This window comes from Cebidichthys violaceus, unplaced genomic scaffold (assembly GCF_023349555.1).
Source record: "Cebidichthys violaceus isolate CVI_PGR_0920_01 unplaced genomic scaffold, fCebVio1.0.p SCAF_4, whole genome shotgun sequence".
NCBI classification, from domain to species: Eukaryota; Metazoa; Chordata; class Actinopteri; order Perciformes; family Stichaeidae; genus Cebidichthys; species Cebidichthys violaceus.
In genome coordinates, this window is record NW_027176594.1 from 6,524,577 (window position 1) to 6,536,926 (window position 12,350).

Sequence of the window (12,350 nt, forward strand, 5' to 3'; positions counted from 1 at the left end):
CCATGGCCTAGAGATAGGAAGGAGCTGTTCCTTTCACTGCCGTGTAGGCTAGCACCAGAGTCTTAAACTGGATGCGAGCTCTTACAGGAAGCCAGTGTAGAGAACGGAGAAGGGAAGTTGTGTGGGAGAACTTGTGGCGATTGAACACCAGATGAGCTGCAGCTTTCTGGACGAGCTCCAGAGGTCTGATGGCCGACGCCGGGGCACCGGCAAGTGAGTTATACCTTTGAATATATAAATATATAATTGCATTACTGCCAACCGGTACGTTGCCTTGGACACTCCGGTGAAGAGAGGAGCAGAACTGATCACCACCTGGTGGTGAGTTGGATCAGATGGCGGGGAGGCTGCCGGACAGTCCTGGTAAACCCAAACGTGAAACAAGGGTGAACTGGGAACATCTGGCTACAAGGTCTTCAACTCCCATCTATCATGTTACAGTTGTTTTTAATAACACTATCTGATGAATAATCTGGATAAACAGTGTAGGTGAACGCTTAGTTTGTTGTTTTATAATGTTTTTAATTGACTGTGATGTTCTCACATTTAAAAGGTGGTTTGTCTTGATTGATGAGCAATGCTGCCTGAAGACATCATTATTGCATCATCTTCATGTTCATACATGTCCAACATTCCATCACCAGAAGAAACTATTTACTATTGATACTGACTCGACACTCCCACAAAACTTTGTATAAAATGAGAAATCAGTGCTGATATCTTCAAGACATCAAGAGAGCATTTCATCAAAGGAGCTTCTTGGTCTCATAAACAGGTAAGAGAGACGCTTCATTAAATTATTTCAAAAATGAGACTGTAATAGATTGGTGAGAAATGTTAGTTCTTATATCTTTTGCCAATGCCATTTTCATTGTGATACCAGTATGTTAAAGTTTATTTGCACTAAGGTTCATCTGGTAACAGTTAACCTGATCAGTACTTAAAATGGTTATTATTTTTCTCTCCCCACCAGGATTCCTCTGCTTGCCATTGTGAAAATGTTGAATTATAAAGTGGCCGTAGCCACTAGCAATCTCACCACTGCCAGCACTTTTAACAATGTCTTCATTAAGCTGGTGGGCACAGATGGGGAAAGCGAACGCACCTGGCTCGAAAGCATCGCAGGGCCTTTATCTTTCATCAGTGGAACAGTAAGTCTGAGTACGTCTGAAATATTCTCTAAATGTATAACACTCTTCTTCAACTTCAGATTATTGAATTGAATATCAAATTAGAGAAGCTGATGTAAACCCTCGTCAACTCAGACTGTGCAGCAACTGTAACTCTTTAACTTACGGCCTCAAAGGTGACTAAAGCAACAAAAAAGTCCACATAATGAGCTCCAATTAAATATTATATTCATGCATTGTATACATTTTATTTTGTCCATCCTTCTACATTCAGTATTGTATGCTAACTATTGAAATGTTACAGTTCACTTCCTGGTTATCAAATACGCAACCCGTTTCTGTCTTTACTCCAGGTGTCCAGTTTTACTGTGTCCTGCCCCGTCTCCATTGGAAAGCTGGTCCTGATTGAGATGGATAAAAAACCTCTCCAAATCTATTTTGAAGACTCTTGGTTCCCTGCCAAGGTCGAAGTGAAATCCCCTGAGGGTGACACCTACAACTTTCCCATCTACCACTGGATCACTGACAATGAGGTGCACCGCTTCAGAGAGGCAATAGGTTTGTGTGAATTAGACTTGTCAGACATCCTGTATGCTGTTCACTGACCATAGAAGACATAAAAAGAAATGCTGGTCTATCAGGAGGCTGGAGTAACCAAGTCGCTGTATTGATCAACAATTTAAAACCTTGATATTTCTATCTTCAAGCTCTGAGAGTCTTTGAAGACGACCATCGTCTTGGCAAGGACATTCGGGTGCAGGAGCTGAAGCAACGAAAGAAAAACTATTGGTGAGCAATCGGAGCGTATACACTTTTTAACTGCCCCAAAACTAACATTCATCTACGCTGTTTTTGGGAGAAAATTAACCACCATATAACATTGTTACACCTGCCAGTGTTTATTGAAATGTATTTGCAATATTGAAGTCAAGTTGAGAATATTATGCTTACATATTAAATTAAAACTGCTTATACACTGGTATCTGTGCAAAGTTCCTCATTACTCAGCTCTTCTCTATTTCCCAGTTGGGATGTGTATGTAGAGGGAATACCCCACTGCATAAAGTCAGAAGGCCCTCGTGATCTGCCTTTTGAGGTCCGCTTCTCCTTCACCAAGGAAATAGAGTTTAACTTCACAGTAGACAATAGGTGAGGTCTTCAATTCTGTTAGATATCTGTGACTGTACCTGCCTATGAAAATGATTCAAGGCATCATAATGAAGTTCATTTATGCTTTTATTTTCTAGCCTGGAAATGCTGGAACTGAAGGGACCTTCTGACTGCACAGAGAACTGGCCTAATATGGATGCTATCCATCGGGTGTTTTGCCGCAAACGGACTAAAATATCAGGTACTATCATGGTAGTTTAATGAAGTACTTGTTACTTTATTACTTGGCTTAATAAACAGGGAAAAAATGTCAAGGAATCGTTGAACAGTATTTAATTGCATACAATTAAGACTGACTTTGAAGCAACTATAAACAGTGTCCAACCATGTCTGTGACTGCAGTCTGTGCAACACATTCCAGTTAACAGTTTCACATACAGTGTAGAGTGAAGCTGATAACTGTGATATAGGAAGATTTTCTAGCACAAAATGTATAACTCAAAGTTTAACTTTTTTTTCTAGAATATGTCCAGAAACATTGGAAGGAGGACGCTTTCTTTGGCTACCAGTTTCTAAACGGTGTCAACCCCATGTTGATCCAACAGTGTTCAGTCCTGCCCAAGAACTTTCCTGTCAGTGATGACATGGTCTTCCTCAGTGGTCAGTGTAGCTTGGCAGATGAAATGGAGGTGAATGTCTTGACTTTGATTGATTTTAGAATCATATTTTGATACATGACATGTTCAATTTATACTTTGTATAATTATTATTCACACTGTATGCATGTGAATGAAATTTTAAACTGAAAATTTTTTATTTAAACAGAAAGGCAACATATTCCTGGTTGACTACAAGCGCTTGGATGGGCTGAAAACAAGTACCATTAACGGGATGAAGCAGTACTTGATGGCTCCCCTCGTCCTGCTTCACAAAACACTTGATCAGCTGATGCCAATTGCTATTCAGGTGAGAGTAATACTCAAATAGTTTATAGTAGTAATGACTCTTCCAGGACGGACAGACATGCAATACTATAGATGCCATATGTACAGAGAAGACAGAAATACCTTTAGTTAAATTACACAAATAGAGTGCAAACATATATGAATATTGTGGATCAGAGAAAAAAATATTGAAAGTCTTTTCATTGCAATTGCCAGATTACCTCCCTTTTCCCTTGGCCAAAGACATGAGAATTTAGGCATTAGATCATTGAAGTCAAGCTTTTTGTTCTCAAATTGACCCTGTGCTCTGACTTGGAATTCAAAGAAATTATGAATTTCCCCTTAGAGATCAACAACTATCTATCTAACTGAAAAGCAGATGAAACCTTATAGTAAACATACAACAATTTCAGAAAGTCCTTTAATGTTATTGACCACTACTGGTAATATATTGAATGGACTGAATTAACCACACCTCCCTTCCTTATCCTGCAACTGAAGCAGATTCCAGCAGATGATAATCCCATCTTCTTTCCTACTGACTCTGAGTACGACTGGTTGACAGCCAAGATTTTTGTGAGAAGTGCAGATTTCAACGAGCATCAACTCAATGCTCACCTGCTGCGCACTCATTTGCTGGCTGAAGTTTTTGCAGTGTCACTGCTGCGCAACGTGCCCATGGTTCATCCGCTGTACAAGGTAATTGAAAGGGAGAATACTGAACTTTTACTGGAGTTGTAATTTTTTCAAGTTGCTGATTTTTGTGTCTTCCAAAGATGATGAATCATAATGTTAGTGCAGGGGTCGGCAATCCGCGGCTCTTCAGCCCCTCTGTTGCGGCTCCTTGAGTCTACATCCACACTAATAAAAAAAAAAAGTTTTAACAAACAAAAACGATCTCCGTCCACAGGCGTTTCAGCATCGTTATTTTCGAGACGATCTACGTCCAGACTACAACGCCTAAAAACGAATATCACGTGACTATTCACGTACACTGGGCACGCGGGTGGGGCTGGTGTAAACACGAAGTAGATTGGTTGCTCAAAGCCGCTAACCTGACTTCAGATGGCCACTCCGTAGGTCTGATAATGCTGCTGGACACGCCGCTCGCTAATCGCTACAATAACAGCTGTTTCCTCCGCAGACATGCAGACTTTAACTGGACAACAGCTGCTAGTAAAGACAACAAGGTCAGCAACGCCGGTAATCAGTTGTCCATGTTAAATTAACCTGGTGGTCGATAGATAACCAAGGCTGTTGTTTGTGAATTTCTGGGTAAGGGTCACGTGATAGGGGTGTGACGAATCAGGGAAGGACACGTCGTGACTGCTACGAACCAATCAAGTAGTGAATGTGGGTGTCTACGTCTACTGTGTCACTGAAAATAAAAAATGTTTTAATATTTTGTCAACTAAAATGTGACATCCTATTACGTCGCTGTCAAGCGCCTTTCCCTGTAGGTGGCCAGTCATGATTTGCAGACCCCCACCCTCGGGAAACTATTAATGGATAAATATGCTTGATATGTGCAAAAAATGTAATGTAGAAAGACACTTCCAGAACAAACACACTGCATTTGTTGAAAAGTATCACGCTGGAGATGAGCGAAAAAGAGCGATTTCTCAACTGCTGCAGCAAACTGTCCTCTTCATAAGTTTGATATTGTTATAACAGGTAAAATAGCAATAACATGTCAAGAATTATCTTTTTTGTCTATTTTCATAAATACAACTAACTATAATTTGTGTATATATAATATAACTATATTTAAAACTTTACAAGCTGTAATATCAAATAGCTTTTGCGGCTCCAGACAAAATTGATTTGGTTGAAAATAGGGGAAAATGGCTCTTATCCAGTGTTAGTATGTAAATATTTTAAAAAATTTGACACTGCTGAATGGTATAGAAGCATCAAGATGTGTGCTATGAAGTTAACAGAGTTTTCCTCTTTCCCTCAGATCCTTGTACCTCACACTCGCTACACTCTACAGATCAACAACTTAGCTCGAGGTCTTCTAATATCTGAGACTGGAATTTTCACTCAGGTATGAAAAGACAAACACCTAAATATCTAAACATCTTTTTACATTTTCAGGGTCATGTACATTATTTATCTCTAACTATAATTCTTACATATCTCAATTTCTCCTAGTTTGCAGCTTGTGGTGGAGAGGGTATGAAGACACTCATGAAAAGATTACTGTCCTCAGTGACCTACCGCTCCCTCTGCATACCAGACGACATTGTTGAGCGTGGGCTGGAGGATGTACCGAACTTCTACTACAGGGATGATGGACTCAAGCTTTGGGATGTCATCCACAGGTAGTACAGGTGTCCTGATATTGGAAAACAAGAGCTCTAAATCCTTCCCTCTCTACTAGCTAGTTTTTATTATCTTATGTAGCTCAGTTGGTTTCTCATAAAGGATCAGTTAAGCTCCAACATGTGTAAGGTGTTTCCCTTCTTTTGCTCTTTACAAACAATTTCTTTGCATAATTTCATTCAGGTAGTCCATGTTAATGCAATTTCCTACTAACAGTTTATCTTGAAACATATGCTCCATAGCAGTCACCAGAGAAACTGATGCAAGTTAGACTAGCATTGCCATAAAATATGACAATACAGTAAATGAGTGATCTGCCTCTTGATTGAGTAGATTGGCAGTTGGCTGTAAAATTTTCTGAATGAACCAGCCTGAACTACTTTGATTGAGAATCTCTGTGAGATTAGGGAAAGGGCATCCCTACCTTCCAACATTTATGGCTTCAGTTTCAATAAAAAGCAATCATTAGTGTGGTTGACACAAAGACAGGTGATGTCTGAATGGAATAATTTGCATTATGACAGAGGGCACTGTAATGGAATTACAGAATATGAAATATAAATGTATTTTCGGGTTTAATTAAAGGTAATAATTCAAGACATACAGAAATACAACTTTTTACTTTCTCTCCAAGAGTTGGCCAAGAGATGAGAAGATCAATACCACTCTCATGTTTGTGTGTTAAGTATGAAGCTACAATGAAGAGGTGATTATCCTAACTCAGCACAAAGACTGGAAGATCTCTCAAAATATCAAAAATGGGCCTCCCAATGCCTGTAAAGCTCTTTAATTAACAGCATTTTATATTGTTTGTTTAATCTTGGTTATTTGTCATCACTGTGAGGTTGCCAGAGTGCCAGAAGACTCCAGGAAGTCCCTGCACCTGGCAACTGTTTACCAAGAATAAAATGCGGCATGTAACAAATGTATTTATGTTTGTGTATGGTTTAAATGAAATAGATATAAATATAATTGAAATTAATAAAATGTAGAGGTGCTGGTAGGTATATTTTAACTATATGAAGCTAGCCAGTTAACTGTTTCAAGTCTTTATGCTAAGCTATGCTAATTGCCACCAGGTTGTAGAGCTATACTTAATGCATAAATATGAGAGTGATATTGTTATTCTCATCACACTCTCAACAAGAAAGACAATGGGCAATTTTCAGAAAATGCCACACTATTTCTTTAAAGTTGTTTGATCTACTGTGTTGAATAAGCTATTGCACCAAATTCTTAAAAAGAACAGAACTGATCATTCTAAAGAGATGGCCTTAAAAAATGCCTAATTCAACTGGGAATGTGTTTAACAGAATGTATCCACATTTGTCAAAGGTTTGTGCAGGGAGTGCTGAGCTTCTACTACAAGGATGACACTGAGGTCCAGAAAGACTCTGAACTGCAAAAGTGGATTTCGGACATTTTTGAACATGGATTCCTTTCCCAAGCCGACACAGGTGGGCTTAAAGACAAACTCAATCTTAATGATGATGAATGTGCACATTTATGAACATTATATGATCTTAATGCAAACAGAAGTCAAACTTAAATTGTGTCTTCCAGACACCTTAAATGCAGTTTATTCCCTCTAATTGTCAGGAATTCCAGAGAGCTTTACCACCGTGGCTGAGTTGGTCAAGTTTGTTACGATGGTGATCTTCACCTGCTCAGGACAGCACTCAGCTGTGAACGCTGGACAGGTAAGTCCTTTTAATTCAGTTATAATAATGCTCTTTTTGTGGAATGGGTTCATGAGGTTGTTACTGTTAGCAAGTCTAACATAAACAAGAGTCTACAGCCGTGCTAGCACAACTGTGAGACTGCACTTTGGCACGGTGATACTTTGAGCTATAAACAATAAAAGTTAACATACTTGCAATGGCAACGCTAACATGCTAACTTTTAGCAGGTATAATGTTTATGAGATCACAATCTTTGTTTACCATGTTAACATGCGAGCATTAGCAAGCTTTTTCTAATCACCACAAAACACAAAGTACAGCTGAGGTTGGTAGGAATGTCATTAGTTTTAAGGTATTGGGTCATAAGACAGAGTATTGGACAAATAAAAACTTTGATCTGATAGATGAAAAGTCATAGGATCACCAACGTTATTACAGTTCGTCCTGAGGTAAACATGAATGTCTGAACCAAATTTTATGACGATCCACCTGAAAGTTGTCAAGACATTCCTCTGAAAGCCAAGAATATTATCCTCATGTCGGCACCAGAGGAAAAATCAGCGGATCACCAAGGTCATTAAGATTCATCCTATGGATCATGAATGTCTTTGTTCCAATCCAATATTTCAGTGTGGACCAAAGTAGTAGACAGACTGACATATGGCGTAGCTTCAAACCGTATTAATCAGTCATCTGTCAATCATTCATTCTTCACAGTTTGACGACGGTGGCTGGATGCCCAACACTCCCCTCACCCTACAACGTCCTCCACCAACTACAAAGGGGACAACAAGTGAGGCCACAATGCTGCAGACACTCCCTGCAGTCAACGCAACGGTTCGGATAGCATCCACTGTGTGGCTACTCAGCAGGCAGTCCACTGACTTTGTAAGTACCCAAGTCTTTAATCACATAAATTAAATTCATGTTCAAGCTGTAATTTGACCCAAGCGCCCCCACCGGTGGGGGCAACGCATGCATCCAAAAATGAATCCACTCATAAAGTGTACTCATCAGTAACGAATATAATGATGCCGCATACCTACTCAAACTGCAGCTCCTGCGCTACAAAGTCATCTCAGCTGTTTGTACAAACTCCAAACACAACATATGACAAAGCTACGTATAATACCAAGTATCACAATCGATATAGCGCCCCCTAGGCAGACCCACTCGCCACATTTATGCCAATAACATTTTGAAAAATTAATTCAATGCTAACACCCGTTAGCTCCGGACGGTCGCAGCCATTTTTTTCACATTCCGCTACGACACAGCCTCGCAGTTTTACTTACAAAAAAAAGCCATCATCATAATCCGCATAATCGATCACATCATAAACCAGCTCCTTACTTTGAGATGTTCTGCAGCAAAAAATGTTTTTACTGTCTATCTGTTCAGCGCATCCCCCTCTGAGTGAATTCAAAGCTGGCGCTGCCGGCATGTGCCTCGTGTGCCTGCTAGTGGAAGGGGCAGGGTTAACGTCTCAGCAAATCGGATTTGAGAAATTTGACACTCGGGTAGTTTTTATATTCTGATTGGCTAACGAATTCTGTCATTCAAAGTCACGTTGGGTTGTTTCAACAGAGCAGGCTGTGACGCATCTATGGAAAGTTCATTGGGTCAAATCGGCCCTTCACACAGGCTGTAAGGCCCTGGAAAACAAAAAAAATGGAATTCAGACGATAAGATCCCATGGATGACAAACATTAACAGTCTCAGAGAGGATCCAGGCTCTCAAAATGATGCCAAACTGCTGCATATGGATAGATTGAACACCATTAGTGATAAAAGAAGCGAAATATATATACAATTACAATGAAACAGCTGGAACAAGATTACATTTTGGTTGACCTTGTTTGACCTCTCCGTACTAGATCAATATATACTAGATAAAGCTTCACTTTATCAAAGTAAAAATTTGTTTAGAGACCCTCAAGATATAGTTCTATGATCTGGGAGAGCTTGAAAGCTCGTATCTACATGATTTCTAATAAAGAAATATCCTGAAATTGCTTTTTTTTCCAGTCGAAAATTTGAATTTTCAATTTGTGCTGTGTGCCATCTTAATTCACTCTTAACCAGTAACATATATACTGATATTTACACATATCAACACATCTCACAACTGTTAGGGTTATTTTAATACCAAAAGTATTAAAATAGCCCTTACAGTTGCAACGCTACACTCATTATCGTATGGGTATGCTATTTTCGAGCTGAGGGCCTAAAAATCAGTCTAGGGTCCAAAAGGTAATATGTCATTAGAGTCCTGCTCACTAAAACTGTACATTACTGTATATTGCCAAAAGTGTGTTTTTAAACATTCTAAACATTTATTTTTTAAATGTATCATTAATGTCATCAGGTCCCTCTTGGCCAGTACCCAGAGGAGCATTTTAGTGAGAAGATTCCCTGCAAGCTGATACAGGATTTTCAAGGAGAGCTTCAAGTGTTAAGTGCAATCATCAACGCCAGAAACAAGAGTCTGGAGGTCCCATACACATACCTGGATCCAATGGTGGTAGAAAATAGTGTGGGCATTTTAATATTAGGTGTGACTTCCACAGATGTTGGCCTAATTCAACACTACATGTGATCGTTGTATGCTGATTGATTTAACTGAAGTAAAAATGTGATGTTTTAAATCATAAGCCACATCTTAAATTTTCTTAGTTCATCAATGAATATACTGAGGAGATAATCAAAATACAGTTGCAAATGTGTCAATTTGTTTTGCTTTTGCTTTCTCAACACAAGAATGATTTTATCTGTTACGTTTTGTTCCCTTTGTAAGCCTGTTTGCTGTGTGCCAATTGATACAGAGCAATAAATATATATATTTTTTGTGCGAAATAACTAGTATTAGCTCTGTGTCGTCGTCAGATGAAACTTTCAATCAAGCTTCTTTTAGTAAACTAAAGAAATATAATTAAACATGGTGCATTTAAACATATGCTTGTAGGAGTCAAAATTGTCTGTGTCCTCCCCCACCTCTCTTGGAAAGCTGATGCAGATTGAGATGACAAAAAAGTTCTCCAATAAACTACTACTATCACCAGGACCTGAGGCCTGTGTCTAAATCTAAATTATGTTATTATTTTATTATCTTTGGCTTTCTTTACACACACATTTTTACTTACATAACATTACTACTAACCACTTTAAGACAACATTTTATGACAAAAGGCAAATATAACAACCACCTGCCACCATGAAAAGCACTAGACTTGATTTCAAAGGTTCGAGGAGGGTGTGTGAGCTAATCCATCAATTTAGCTGGATACCATCATAATAGCTTGTGGCACAGGCTCCTGATTTAGGCCTACACTTTTTGGCTAAAAATACGTACATTTCAAGTAGCAAATGATGCAACACAGAACCCAAAAATCACATGAAAAATATAAATGAATGTGACACAATAAATCACCAACAAGGACTTAATTGGGGTTCATGCTTTTTGCTGTTTTCTAATTTAAGAAATGTCATAACCTTACACAATTTATGAGGTATCCAGTTGTATCAACTGACTAACAGTTAAAAGTAGTGATGTGTCCTTCCGTGTCAATGCTTCGAAGCCTGTGTCGAGTAATCCAGGAAGATTTTTGTGAAGCACGTATCGAGCTTGTGTTGATGACGTATGTGGTGACGTTCGAAGCCTCGTGAGCCGGCCGTACCATGTGACTGATTCAGGAAATGGTTCGCGGGTTTGGCGTGCGATTCGAAATATAAGGGGCAGCGAAACGCAATGGATCCCACCCCCTCCACACATTTTGTGGACTTGTTTTGTGGAACTGTATTGCGCGTTTGTTTGCAATCTGTTTGAGCATCACAAACAGCATTCATTCATTTATTCAATTCAAAGCTTCACATACCAAAGCCATGGTGGCATTATAATCACTCTGCCTGTTTTACATTTATTGTGCACTTGATGGAGCAGTAGTGCAAATTAAGCACCATGAAGCTTCGGCCCATGAGTGAACTAATTGGGTGGAATGCTTCAATGCTTCATGAAGCTTCATCTCGCCATCACTAGTTAAAAGATTTAAAGATGATGTTAAAAAAAATTAAAACTTACAGCTGGCTCCTCCTGCCTTGGTACCTCCTTCATTGTTTTCTTCATTAGTCCTGTTCATTTTTTGTTTCTTTGCTAACTTCACTTGTTCCTTCTTTACCTCTTCCTTTTATTACATTACATTACATTACAGTCATTTAGCAGACGCTTTTATCCAAAGCGACTGACAATACGTGCATTCAATATTGGTAATCAAAAGAACTACTAGTCACCAGAAGTCATAAGTACATTTCCTTTTCCAAACAAGCATCTAAGAGCATGAAGCAGAGCATAACTCAGAGCCAAAGTACAGTGCAGAAACAAGAAAAACAGTTAGTGCTATAAGTAATACGAATACAATAATTGCAACAAGCTAGTATGAATACAATATTTTATCCCTTACTTGCTGTGTGTGTGTGTGTGTGTGTGTGTGTGTGTGTGTGTGTGTGTGTGTGTGTGTGTGTGTGTGTACATGTGTGTTTGAAACTTTATCCCCAATTAATGTCAGCTACGGCACTCTTTGAGAACCAATGCTTCTCTGTTGAGTCATTGCCAGCCTAATATGGAAGACCTCTACCTCAGCATGACAGATAACCGATAAGCTCCTTGATAACATGACAATTTCTAAAAAAGAACATTGAATGTTGAATGAAATCTACCGGGAGCTCCGACAGTGTGCAGATCTACTGTCTGACTTCAGCATTGTTAGGTACACAGAGTACTTTTTTTCATAGTGATGGATTAATCTATGAGATAACAGACAGATGAATCAGATTATTCACTAAATTCATAAATGTATTTGCTGATAAACACCTCAACATGAATCTTCTGTAAAGGGATCTGGGTAGGTAGCTACAACTGACCAGACTGCTCTTGAGTAACTTCAGTAAAAGTTAAACAAAAGGTCAGCAAATGGGCACTCAACAGACAAGAAAAAAAGATTGATTGTGGTTGAATGTTCTTTACCTCCTTCAGCTCTATGGAATGTAACACTAAGCACTTCCAAAAATGAGCTAGTATTCAAATGGTAATACAGTAGTAATTCAGTGGCAATTCAGAAGTGGCATTTAAAATAAATGCAAACAAAAAAATGATGTATATAAGT

The 12,350-nt window shown here is 38.9% G+C and overlaps 1 protein-coding gene across 2 annotated transcripts; it reads left to right on the forward strand.

Moving 5' to 3' along the window:
* Positions 1-545: 545 nt before the first annotated feature.
* On the forward strand, positions 546-10,255 carry LOC137884928 (polyunsaturated fatty acid lipoxygenase ALOX15B-like). 2 transcript variants are annotated; one of them, XM_068727023.1, is made up of 15 exons: positions 546-775; positions 974-1,151; positions 1,484-1,688; positions 1,838-1,919; positions 2,157-2,279; positions 2,378-2,481; positions 2,763-2,929; positions 3,066-3,206; positions 3,689-3,883; positions 5,145-5,231; positions 5,339-5,508; positions 6,845-6,966; positions 7,109-7,209; positions 7,909-8,079; positions 9,560-10,255. In XM_068727023.1, the coding sequence occupies exons 2-15, from the start codon at positions 999-1,001 to the stop codon at positions 9,788-9,790; spliced, it is 2,052 nt and encodes a 683-aa protein (XP_068583124.1). In that variant the 5' UTR covers positions 546-775; positions 974-998; the 3' UTR covers positions 9,791-10,255. The 2 variants fall into 2 exon arrangements, with proteins under 2 accessions (XP_068583124.1, XP_068583125.1); XM_068727024.1 differs by lacking the exon at positions 546-775 and having other exon boundaries at positions 1,086-1,161.
* The last annotated feature ends 2,095 nt before the right edge of the window (positions 10,256-12,350 follow it).